At 40.1% G+C, this 12,996-nt stretch overlaps 1 protein-coding gene across 7 annotated transcripts in view; it reads right to left on the reverse strand.

The window, feature by feature from the left end:
• Positions 1–12,996, reverse strand: part of LOC134220478 (upstream stimulatory factor 1-like) — a 55,771-nt gene that overhangs the window by 27,082 nt on the left and 15,693 nt on the right. For 6 of the 7 annotated variants that reach the window (XM_062699532.1, XM_062699534.1, XM_062699535.1 and 3 more), the window contains 2 exons: positions 11,969–12,088; positions 11,609–11,730 (listed from right to left, as the gene is read on the reverse strand). In XM_062699532.1, the coding sequence (XP_062555516.1) occupies positions 11,609–11,730; positions 11,969–12,088 (242 nt within the window). Of the gene's footprint in view, positions 1–11,608; positions 11,731–11,968; positions 12,089–12,242; positions 12,263–12,996 lie in introns of those variants that run through there. The other variant, XM_062699537.1, reaches the window with a different exon arrangement.

Consider the following 12,996-nt stretch of genomic DNA (forward strand, 5'->3'; position numbering starts at 1 on the left):
CTACTCAATCAACCAGCTCGCTGCTGGTGTTTTTATGTGGATGACGATGATGGTCTTCCCCAAGTGAGAAAGAGCGCGAGACTGCACGATCCGAAAGACGTTCCTAACTCGTGAAGTTGTTGATCGTTTGTTCCCATGCAGTACAATAATTGGTAGAATGGACACACCGACTGGAATCACTATTCGAACAACAAGGCATTAATGAACACGCACATGGATACTGGAAAGGGGAGATGATCTAATAAGCACTTTTGAGTTCAATGCAAATTTCAAGTTGTTGATCATTTTGACTGTGGCGACGCGGTTTATTCCCCCGTCCTCTACTTCCACATGTGGGGCCCGCACATCGAAAGAACTGGGAATATTTGTGTACGGTGGGGTTATTGTCGAACGCACGCCGCAGCCCCTCTCTGTCGGTAGATTGGGGCCATACAACTAGCTCAAGAATCTCTAGAACAAGCAGCAGAATGGAAATGTTTGATAACATCTGGGGAGACAAGGTGCGGAGATAGTGAACGCGGCACGGTGCTAAGTGTTGCTCATGATGATGAGCGCGTCAGTGGGTTTGATCTTGCTTACACGCGAAAGACTTGGAACGTTGATTGGCTGCCCAGAAGTATTTTATTGGAAGGCGAGGGCCACCATTAACCTGATGGGAAGTGAGATAAAGTTGAAGAGGTAACCAAGGTCCCAAGGTTCGTGAAATCGGCAGCTCCTATTCACTTTGAGTACGTTTAAATGTTTCGTGAAACGATTGATGTATAATTGGAACCAGATTCCATGGAGTGTGGGTTCAATTTGCTCTTCAGTCTTACTCCGTTATTGTGAAAACAGTTTCATCGCCATCAACGAAGATGATCCCCAATAAAACCTAACTAATCTGATAAAACTTTTCAAAATCATCGGCATTTTAGTCTCCAATCAACATTACATTGTGTAGAAGGCAAGTAACCTATCATTTGAACACATATTGAACACGATTGAAGCGGAGGTCGTCAGTCATTGCCGCTGCTTTATTGCTCTCAGTTCACCAGTCACACGCTAAGGATGGCTTACATAATAGGTGATACATTCATTTTAGAACCAAAAATTAACACAGCCCTGTATTTTTAATCACAAGGGGTTTTGGATATTTTGGTCTTTTGAAATATTAGATAAGACTGATTCTCCACTTACCATTTATTTATCAAATTATGAAACTTGGTAACTAAACCAATTATGTGTGTCTGTGCCGCATTTAGCGTGGTTATTCGTGCAATGACAGTGGAATGCGCGTGTGAAAAATCTACACGTGCACTGCAAGAAATGCTTACTAATGGGCGGTTAATAGAATGTGTGCAGTCTAGAAGGGTAATCACATCAGCATTTGCGAATCATATGAAAAGTGCAACCAAGCCGGATTTTAACTTGAGCTCATCTTGGGTAGGAACGGGAGCTAATTCCCGTCGTAGTTATTCAAATCTAATTTAAACGACAGTACAGCTACTGATTCTAACCAAGTTGTGAGTAACATTAATTTTACAGTTTCTTCTTTCTACTGCGTGCTTCAGGCACAATAAATTAATTATTAATTATTCAGAACCGGTAATCCAAAACACCCTTCCACTATCTCAAATTCGTCTTACGAAAATCTGTTTTCTTCCATGGAAGTTTTCATTCGTCCATTCCAGTATTCGATGGTTTGTTGTGAAATAATTGTGTTGGTATTGCAGGGTTGTTACGGGAATCCCGGGACTCAAAAATGAATTTTGGACAAATACGTGCCAAGAATTGATTTTTGTCGATTAATTGATCCCATGAAAACATTCTCCAGAAGCTCTTGCGGTAACTCCGACAAGATTTTCTGCGGTTATTTCTATAACTGTTTTCCGGAAGCTCGTTTACAATTTCCAGAACTCCAAGGGAAATTTTCTCGGACTTTCTGACTGAATTGCAGTAGAATTTCTTTAACGGACATTCGTGTGAGAAATCGGAAATTCTTGCGAAAGTCCATTCGTTTTTTTTTATCGTAAATTCAAATAAACTGCTCTAAAATAATCTGCGAAACATCTTCGGAGAGTATACACTGAGGAAAATGGACGTTTGATTTTCAATCAAACGCCGTATGAAAATTTGCCACAAGGAATCGGTATGAATTTCAATATGTTGCCTTATGAATGATGATTTTCATTTGAAAAAAAGTTAAGTTCGGCATACTAGGTTCGAACCATCGACGTCGGGGTCGGGAAGCCGGTATGTAGACCACACGCCCATCGACGCTTGATTACTCGGGAAGGTAACGGCGTATAAGAAGCACTGTTGGTGGAATAATCAGTCGAAGAATCATAAGGCGCCAGTTATGAATTTCGATAGTCTAGTTCGCTGAGTGTACATGCAAAAATTTCTGCGAAATTCGCTCACTCACCAGGTATCAAATGCATTGATTTTTGGATATTGGATAAAAATGAGTTCGCGTTAGATTGAACGAAACATAATAAATTGCTTCACACCCCATACTTATATTTGACTAAATCAGGTCAATTTTGGCCTTTTCGTATACCAAGTATACGGAAAGCCTATACGACCGCTCCAAAACCGAACTTTTGATATAAGGCTCGGAGACTCAGCTCAGCATTTGCTTGCAACAAGTTGCATTATCCAGTACCATCACAGATAGAAAAAGTTGTTGAAATTTACACGAAAGTAATGCACATAAAGGGAATGCCAGAAAGAGTGTAAATTTAAACGATATTATCGCCTGAATATATGAAATTTCTGTTGCATTATGCCACTTTTCATATGTCTTATGCTATAGCAATTGACATAATGCTATAGAAATTGCATACATTTAGGGCGAACTTGTTGGAAAAGAACCAGGTACGCCCAGAATAGTGTAATTTTCCGCGTCTTTTTTTTACGCGCTTATTAGTTTTCATATTTTTTTTCTGTGATTGTTTGCTATTGAAAATTGACCCCATCGGCCATTACGTTCCGGAGTCTTGTGCATTTTTCTCATTTTCATAATGCGCGAGAAAGGCATCACCACCACCATACATCTGTTTTTATTTCTATTTTAATTGGATTTGGATTGGATTTGGATAAGATTTGGATAGAATTTGGATTGGTATTGCATAGGATGTGGATTTCGATTTGATTAAGATTGTATTTGAACTGAATTTGGATATGATAAGGATTGGTTTGGATTGGTTTGGATTGGATTTGGATTGATTGGTTTGGATTGGTTTGGATTGGATTTGGATTGGATTTGGATTGGTTTGGATTGGTTGTGTTGGTTTGGATTGGATTTGGATTGGTTTGGATTGGTTTGGATTGGTTTGGATTGGTTTGGATTGGTTTGGATTGGTTTGGATTGGTTTGGATTGGTTTGGATTGGTTTGGATTGGTTTGGATTGGTTTGGATTGGTTTGGATTGGTTTGGATTGGATTTGGATTGGTTTGGTTGGTTTGGATTGGTTTGGTTGGTTGGTTGGTTTGGATTGGTTTGGATTGGTTTGGTTGGTTTGGATTGGTTTGGATTGGTTTGGATTGGTTTGGATTGGTTTGGATTGGTTTGGATTGGTTTGGATTGGTTTGGATTGGTTTGGATTGGTTTGGATTGGTTTGGATTGGTTTGGATTGGTTTGGTTTGGTTTGGTTTGGATTGGTTTGGATTGGTTTGGATTGGTTTGGATTGGTTTGGTTGGTTTGGATTGGTTTGGATTGGTTTGGATTGGTTTGGTTGGTTTGGTTTGGTTTGGTTTGGATTGGATTTGGATTGGTTTGGTTGGTTTGGATTGGTTTGGATTGGTTTGGATTGGTTTGGATTGGTTTGGATTGGTTTGGATTGGTTTGGATTGGTTTGGATTGGTTTGGATTGGTTTGGATTGGTTTGGATTGGTTTGGATTGGTTTGGTTGGATTTGGATTGGTTTGGATTGGTTTGGATTGGTTTGGATTGGTTTGGATTGGTTTGGATTGGTTTGGTTGGTTTGGTTGGTTTGGATTGGTTTGGATTGGTTTGGATTGGTTTGGATTGGTTTGGATTGGTTTGGGATTGGTTTGGATTGGTTTGGATTGGTTTGGATTGGTTTGGTTGGTTTGGTTTGGTTTGGATTGGTTTGGTTTGGTTTGGATTGGATTGGTTTGGATTGGTTTGGATTGGTTTGGTTGGTTTGGATTGGTTTGGATTGGTTTGGATTGGTTTGGATTGGTTTGGATTGGTTTGGATTGGTTTGGATTGGTTTGGTTGGTTGGTTTGGATTGGTTTGGATTGGTTTGGTTGGTTTGGATTGGTTTGGATTGGTTTGGATTGGTTTGGATTGGTTTGGATTGGTTTGGATTGGTTTGGATTGGTTTGGATTGGTTTGGTTGGTTGGTTTGGTTTGGATTGGTTTGGATTGGTTTGGATTGGTTTGGATTGGTTTGGTTTGGATTTGGTTTGGATTGGTTTGGATTGGTTTGGATTGGTTTGGATTGGTTTGGATTGGTTTGGATTGGTTTGGATTGGTTTGGATTGGTTTGGATTGGTTTGGTTGGTTTGGATTGGTTTGGATTGGTTTGGATTGGTTTGGATTGGTTTGGATTGGTTTGGATTGGTTTGGATTGGTTTGGATTGGTTTGGTTGGTTTGGATTGGTTTGGATTGGTTTGGATTGGTTTGGATTGGTTTGGTTGGTTTGGATTGGTTTGGATTGGTTTGGATTGGTTTGGATTGGTTTGGATTGGTTTGGATTGGTTTGGATTGGTTTGGATTGGTTTGGATTGGTTTGGATTGGTTTGGATTGGTTTGGATTGGTTTGGATTGGTTTGGATTGGTTTGGATTGGTTTGGATTGGTTTGGATTGGTTTGGATTGGTTTGGATTGGTTTGGTTGGTTTGGATTGGTTTGGATTGGTTTGGGGTTTGTTTTGGATTGGATTTGGATTGGATTTGGATTGGATTTGGATTGGATTTGGATTGGATTTGGATTGGATTTGGATTGGATTTGGATTGGATTTGGATTGGATTTGGATTGGATTTGGATTTGGATTAGATTTAGATTATATTTGGATTGTTTTTTTTTTTTATTCGTAGATTTATTTGGCAGGCACTCTGTGTTCTTAACCGCTACTGTGCCGTGATCTACTGTGGTACTCTGCTGTACAGAGTCCACACAGAATCTATTTTTAGATGTCCATAAATCGTTATTGTTGTCGTTGCCAGTCCATATCATCGTGAGTCCATTGTGTTCATTTGTCCATGTGGTGAATCCAGTGATCGTTGCTTTGTTCGGTTACCATTAATCGAAGAACGTTGGAGGAATGCCTCCGAGAAGAACAGGTCTGTCAGTCGTCATCAGGTAGCCGTGTCGGTGAGGCGCGTTCCCCAAAACGCCACCGTACGGACTGCGCTTCTGGCGACTGACAAGGGTTTGGTGGAGGGGCTGGGAATCGAACCCATGACCATTCGCTTATGAGGCGAACGTGTAGCCAACTACGCTACGGGACCCCCCTTATTTGGATTGTATTTGAATTATATTTGGTTTTGAATTGGTTTTGGGTTGAATTTGGGTTGGGTTTTAATTAGATTTGGATTTGAATTGGATTTAAACTAGATTTGGATTAGATTTTGATTGAATTTGAACTAGATTTTTATTGGATTTGGATTGGATGAGGATTGAAGATGGATATGAATTTGATTTGGATTGGATTCGAATTGGTTATGGAAGTATAGATTTCATTTTTTGTTTTAATCTTGCGTTTATTTGGAAGGCTCATTTGCCATTTTACAATTTTACAATTTCTGCTAATCTTCTTATAACTAGCGTTAGCTTGGGTAACCGACGTACACGAGGCTGACTCGAGGTTAGGGATTACAAATACACAATAGGAAAAGGAGGAGGTAAGGAGGAGGGAAGTATACATTTCAGTCGTGATTTATATTCTCAACAACATTTTGCTATCGAAAATAAAGCCCCATGTAGAGAGATTCGAATTAAAGACTTCATTAGATTAAAAAGTTCAGTTTTTAAATCAGTTTTTACGTGATATATATTCGCCGAGTTAAATAATGACCCAAATTCACATATGGTGGTCAAAGACCTGTTTTGTATTTGTTATGTGCACCTTGTTATACGTTGAAAAGAATTTGTGATTGGTAGATGTTCTTGGTTATCCAAGAAATTCCAGAAGCTGGGGACTTCAGATTTACTCGCGTAACCAGCGATCTATCGGCCTGTTTTGAATATGCCTTGCGGTGAGATGCGCGGCTATAAAGCAAGACCATGCTGAGGGTGGCTGTGTTCGATTCCCGGTGTCGGTCTAAGCAATTTTCGGGTTGGAAATTGTCTCGAATTCCCTGAGCATAAAAGTAACATCGTGTAAGCCTTATGATACACGAATGCAAAAATGGTAACTTGGCTTAGAAAACTCGCAGTTAACAGCTGTAGAAGTGAATTATGAACACTAAGCAACGAGGCGGCAATGGCGAAAATGTAATTCCAATAAGAGGAAGAGATGTTTACTTCAGGGATTTTTTGGATGACTTAGAGCATGTGCTGTGAACTCATTCTATTATTTGTTCTACAGAGAGCATGTACCATGTTTAAATCGGATAAATTGATCATTGGTTACGCCCGTAGAAGGCCTTACTTCATTACCTACTGTCTACAATATCTGTTTTCTGTGCCACAAGGAGCTAATTACACAAACGAATTTTAACGACTGCATGATGTTTTATCAGATGTGTAACATAAGATTATCCCAGTTCAAGCCGACAGTTTGGTAAAGCGAACTTAGTTTATTTTTACACCTTCCGGAAGTTTGTTTTCGATTTATTCTTTAATTAAGCCAAATATATTCCTTTAATCTAATGCGTAGTGGAAAACGGGGAAGGGCCATATGGCGGAAACTCATGCGGCCAAAAGCCATTTGGCTGAATGCCCCTAGGCAGAATAAAACATTATGCTGTAACCCATCAGGCCGAAAGTCATTTGGCCGAACGTGTTATCTAACCGAATTGGTCATTTGGTCGAAAAGTTCATTTGGCCGTATAAAACATTTGGCCGAATAAGACATTTGTTCACATAGGACATTTGTCCAAATAGGACATTTTGCCAAACAGATCATTTGGCTGAATAGGTCATTTGAGCGAACATGTCTTTATGAGGACATTTGGCCGAACAGGAAATTGGAAATGTCTATTATCTAAATGTCCTATTCGACTAAATGTTCTATTCAGCCAAAAGTCCTATTCGGCCAAATATCCTATTCGGCCAAATGTCCTATTCGGCCAAATGTCCTATTCGGCCAAGTGTCCTATTCGGCCAAATGTCCTATTCAGCCAAATGTCCTATTCGGCCAAGTGTCCTATTCGGCCAAATGTCCTTTTCGGCCAAATGTCATGTTCAGCCAAACGTCATGTTCAGCCAAATATTCTATTCGGCCAAATGTCCTATTCGGCCAAATGTCGTATTCGGGCAAATATCCTATTCGACTAATTGTTCTATTCGGCCAAATGTTTTATTCCGCAAATGTCCTATTCGGCCAAATGTCGTGTTCGGCCAAACGTCCTATTTGGCCAAATGTTCTATTTGGCCAAATGTCCTATTCGGCCAAATGTTTTATTCGGCCAAATGTCCTATTCGGCCAAATGTCTTATTCAGCCAAATGTCCTATTCAGCCAGATGTCCTATTCTGCCAAATGTCCTATTCGGCCAAATGTTCAATTCAGCCAAATGTCCTATTCAGCCAAATGTTCTATTCGACCTAATGTTCTGTTCGGCCAAATGTCCTATTCAACTAAATGTCCTATTCGGCCAAATGTCCTATTCAGCCAAATGTCCTATTCAGCCAAATGTCCTATTCGACCTAATGTCCTATAAGGTCAAATGTCCTATTCGGCCAAATGTCCTATTCGACCAAATGTCCTATTGGGTCAAATGTCCTATTCATCCAAATGTCCTATTCAGCAAAAGTCCTATTCAGCCAAATCTAAAATGATTGAGTCATTTACGGTGATCAAAAAACTTTCCCAATTAGAAATCAGGAGTAGTAGAATAGAGCTAATAGAAATTATAGAAATTATATTTATGACAGAGTGTAGTTTTCACATCATGGAGGAACTTTTCCTACTCTTATTTCAAAGCTTCATTGAGTTCATATGATTCCGGAAGGTATTTTACAAAGTAGCTACATCTTAGTATTTTGGGCTGTGTGCTTGGGTTCATTATCCTGCTAAACGATATGTGCTCCTTGCAACTCTAATTTTGCAGCATCTGCGTTCAAATTTTCTTTGAAAAGGCGAACTTACATTTTGGGATCCACAATTCCTTCAATGATAGGCAATGCAAGCCCTACATCGGTAGCACTCCTGCCAGCCCCAAGACCATAATGGAATCCCAGTCATGCTTTACTGTTGGAATGAGGTTCTGAGGCTGCATCTCAGTATTATTACATTGTCATACAATACATCGGCCATCTGATCCAAATATGATGTATTTTCTTTAGTCAATTGATTCCAAGCATCATCCTTCAGACGCTATTCTTTGGCGGAATCAAGCCGTTTTTGTCGATTAATTTAGACATTCAGACATTTCCTACTTGACAATAATAGTAATAGGAATTGAAAAAAGTTTTATGAATTCGCCTTAGTTTTAAAATTAAGTGAAAAATGTGCAGCTATAGACAAATACTTTTTGCACCCACTGTACTAGAAATTTAATTGCTCACACAACCACACATCGCATAATAATGCGCAATCTAAACCGTTTATCGACACAAATTCGATTTTAATCGCATTATGGTGCGAAACTAATCAGTTTGATTACAAACATCTCCTTAAAAATAGTGGAACATATTATACTAAACTGTTTATTTTTTTATTTTACACTTCTTTGAAATTGGATTGTCTGTCGAACTAAATTTGTTGTCACAAATTACAATGCAATGAATAACATGATCAATCGCTTGCAAATCGTATTTCGTGGAACAAATAAGTTTCGTTATTATCATAATAAAAGGAATTTGGAAAAATACAAAACAAAAATCATAATAACAGATATCATTTGATCATTCTGAGCGTTAGAGTGTTTGAATATCCGGCAACATCGACGCGTTTAAAAGCCGGTACAAATAGTCCCATACGCATGCGTCGGGGCCCACCAGGGTACGCCGTTTTCTCCTCCCATTTTAACCATGATTAACCTTGACATCGATCGAAGCGTTATTTTGCGGAGAATTCACCCGAGAGCGAAATTTGTCTAGCCTTTTCCAGTCTTGTCTAGTTTTGCTATTAGCGTAGCGTTCGCAGCCGGTACGCGTCACAGTTTGGTGGTGGGCGTAAACTCGTCTGCCTGTTGCTGTGCTGCGAGCCATGATGGGTTGCTTTGGTGCGCGTTGCGAATAAAGTGAAAAGTGAAATCGTAGCAAACTATGCGTTGAATTTCAGAGTAGAGCAAAGTACCCAAGTTGTAGAAATAAGTTCACCTCGTTGACATTGAACCGACAGGTTTTTTTTTTGGTTGACGAATAGCTTGCTGAAGCTGTTCTCAACTGAAGATCATCAATCTTATTGGGTCAAAGTGTTACAGACCCAAGACTGCTATAAATCACTGAGAGCCACGCAATGACTTCACACATAAACCTTGTGCGGCAATAATTATACACTAAAGGCTTTTGATCGTTTAATTGAGAACCAATAATGCTATGATCACCTGCGCAGCCATGTCACACTGCGTTCCGCCGTGACATGTCCCCAATTCACCTCCATCCAAGCCAACAGGCATGACCTTTCACACTAGTCATGTTCTGTATATTGTGACCGGTATCGGTATCGGAGTAGGTAAATGACATGCTTCTATAACTTGCCTGCTACTGAGCCGGTCGATCGATCGATCCGAAGCAATGGGGGCGGATGGCGGTTGCTATGAGTTACAAGATCACTTTGTCGGCTCTGCTCAGCCCACTCTGATCTGCGCGTCTCTGCTGTCTCTCACCCTCAGCATCAGACACGCATGAATGTGTACGAAACCTTCGCTCTTGCTGGCCGATCGGCGAGTGCGTACATACCGACCTCTCGATCAGTACCAACGCTTATCGCGCCCCAACGCTTGTACCGAACGAACGAGGAGCGAGTTGGTAATTAATTACGTTGAAATGCACTTATTCCGAGGTGCTGGTGCAGAATGAGACTGCAATCACTGCCAACGATCGATCGTGCGCATAGTCTACTCAAGTAGTATTTTTATTACGGTTAATAAATTTTATAACAGGAAAACTGTTAGCTTCAAACGATTTCTGAGGACTCTTGTATTTTAACTTAGTTTGTGTTATTATTTTTTGTATCAGAAAGAACCATTCTTCAAGAATAGTGAAAACGCATCCCGGCGATACAAGTTTTCTTCTACCGTAGGTGGATCAGTTTAAGTTTTTCGGGTTCGCGTTTACCGCGCGCCGGTACACACATAGGCAAGTGCGCGCACTGAACTTTCCAAGTGCATTGCATAGGTGCAGCAGCTAGGAATGCAACGCCAGAGGAGCGAGGAAGCACGGTGCCAGAGGATCACTCGCGTATAGACGCTGATCAGACAGTCAGACTCTCCTCTCTGTTGTTGATGCTGAAGTAAGCCGGCTCAATACTACCGAGGAGGACAGTCGGCGGAGGATTGTGGTCTGTGGCCATGTCTGTCCAGCGTGAATGGGACTGAGTCAGAGAGTCGGTCAAGAGTGCCACAGTAGAATGTACCGGCGCGCGTCGCGTCCTCGCTCCTTCCTCCATGCTCATGTCGCTCCAAGCAGTGTGCAGCAAGTTGCGCTCGCGGATTGACCGGTTGTTATGAGGCTACAAACAGGTTACAGGTTGTGTGAACTTGACGAATTTATTTCATTTCAGCATAGATCTCTCTATCTCTATCTGTTCCTTTCGGTACAATCCGTTTATGTACATTCGAATGCTAAGGTTGAGTTCGTTTTTTGCCTTCTTCCTTCGCGGCTACTTGTGCGGGTTTCCACTTCTCGTAGATCGGAACTTATTGATCGAGATTGGTGACTGCATGGCTGAACGATCGTGCTGCTTTGGGACGGATGAAGCGCAGATGACAGTGCGGCAGAAAATTGGTGGAAGTGAGACTAAATGGAAGCTATTCAGACTGATATTAATTAAGAGACTTAGATTAATTTGAAGGAAATCTCTTGTATGGAGCTCGGAAAGGGGGTGCGTTTGGTCAAGATTAAAATTGACGTGATTGTAATAGAAGTTGATAGACATCAATTTAATTCTATTCATACAATGAACGTCGGTTCTATTGCTCAGCTGATTTTCGTTCAACTTGATTTGGTTAACAAGGACAATCACAGCACAACCCAGAATATGTCAAAACATGGTCAATACAGATGAAATGATAAACCGCTCAGAAAAATGAATAAATCATTTCAATCAGCCGTTTTTCAATGAATTTATAGTCATTAAAATCCATTATTTAATAATATAAAATATTTTTAATTCTTTTAATAAACTTTAGGTGGCTATAAAATATGTCTGCAACTTTTAAAATATTACCAAAGTAGATAAGGTCCGGAAGCCTTCCAGGACATGATAATTTAATACAAATTATAGGTTTTAAACAAACTAAAAATCGAAGGAAACAAAACTTACCTTTCGGTTCAGGTTCGATTCCGAGGGGCAGTCGATCGGCCTCGGGCCCGTCCGGCTGATGTTGACGGTGGGCCTGCTCTGTTTCACGTTGTCGTTATTTTTCTTGATCACAAAGAATGAGCCTACATTGCGTCGTGGGGTTGGGTAGAAGGAAGTCGAAGAAACGCATTAGAAACTATATCGTCGAGCCCATAACGGGTGCGGAAAAGTGCCACCAGCTGGAGGAAGAAGCATATACACACTTCAGTCATAATAGATGTGCTCGAGTTAAGGGGAACTTTCGCAGCGGTGGTACTTTCCCGCAGCCCGGATTAAAACATCCATGAGGTGACTCATTACAATTAAAATCAAAGACATTACATTGATTGGGATCGCTGCTGGAGTTGTTTAGCGTTGGGTAGGAATTTGCTGGTGATCCGGTGATAAAGTTGGGTGAGTCTAAACTATCTGCCACTTGAATTAATCTTAGTGCTAGCATTCCTTTGTGTGGTGAATTGTTGGTAGATTTTAGTTTGATTTGGGTCGGGTTGCATAGAAAAGAGAGGAAGAGAAAAAAAAAGAACAATTCAAAAACACTGTTGTGTGACATTACGGTGCAATGAAATAAACAAATATATGTACAGATATGAGTCACCTGTTGCTGCTGCGGTTGTATGTCAGTAGATTGTGAATAGAAGATTGCTTGCGAGAGGAAAATCTAAATAAATAATGCATAGAGGATATTTGTTGTTGTATAATTTAAATGCAGCTGCTATTATATAAGATAAGAAGCGCCAATTTTCAACCTTTTAATCGGTACTAGTTTTAGTATGGACACAATGTTACGTAGCTTCACTTGCAAAAATATTTCTCAGAATAAGCTATAAATGGATACTCATTGTTATTAATATTATATTGATTATAACAGATAGATATTTTTTTGGAAAATTTTGGAAGTGTTTCTACATTATGTTTCTGAGACTTTTCAAAAGAAGGGCTTAGGCTTACTTAAAATTTGATATTAATTTTTACAATTTGCAATTTCCGCACCATGTATTGCTAGGCGAACAGAAGATTTATCGGCTTGTCGTTGGCCCATTCAGACTATGCTATCAATATATTCCCCGTTTCCCTAAATTGATCGCTGTTCTGACGTAGAGACGTTGTTTTAACCATATAAACATAATCACCAACATTTGCTCATTTATGACGAGAACTTAGTTCAGCATTCAACTGATGATTCTCTGCAGCCAACACAATATTTGGAAATCGTGTTTGAGGTGAATCAATTTGATTTGAAAATCGTATGCAAGGTATTAAGGGACTGACGTGGACATCCCGAGTTGCTTTCGGTTTGGTACCAGGCGTAATTGACCAATTGAGCAATTCCAGAACAATTTTGAAAAAAC

This window comes from Armigeres subalbatus, chromosome 3, assembly GCF_024139115.2.
Source record: "Armigeres subalbatus isolate Guangzhou_Male chromosome 3, GZ_Asu_2, whole genome shotgun sequence".
NCBI classification, from domain to species: domain Eukaryota; kingdom Metazoa; phylum Arthropoda; class Insecta; order Diptera; family Culicidae; genus Armigeres; species Armigeres subalbatus.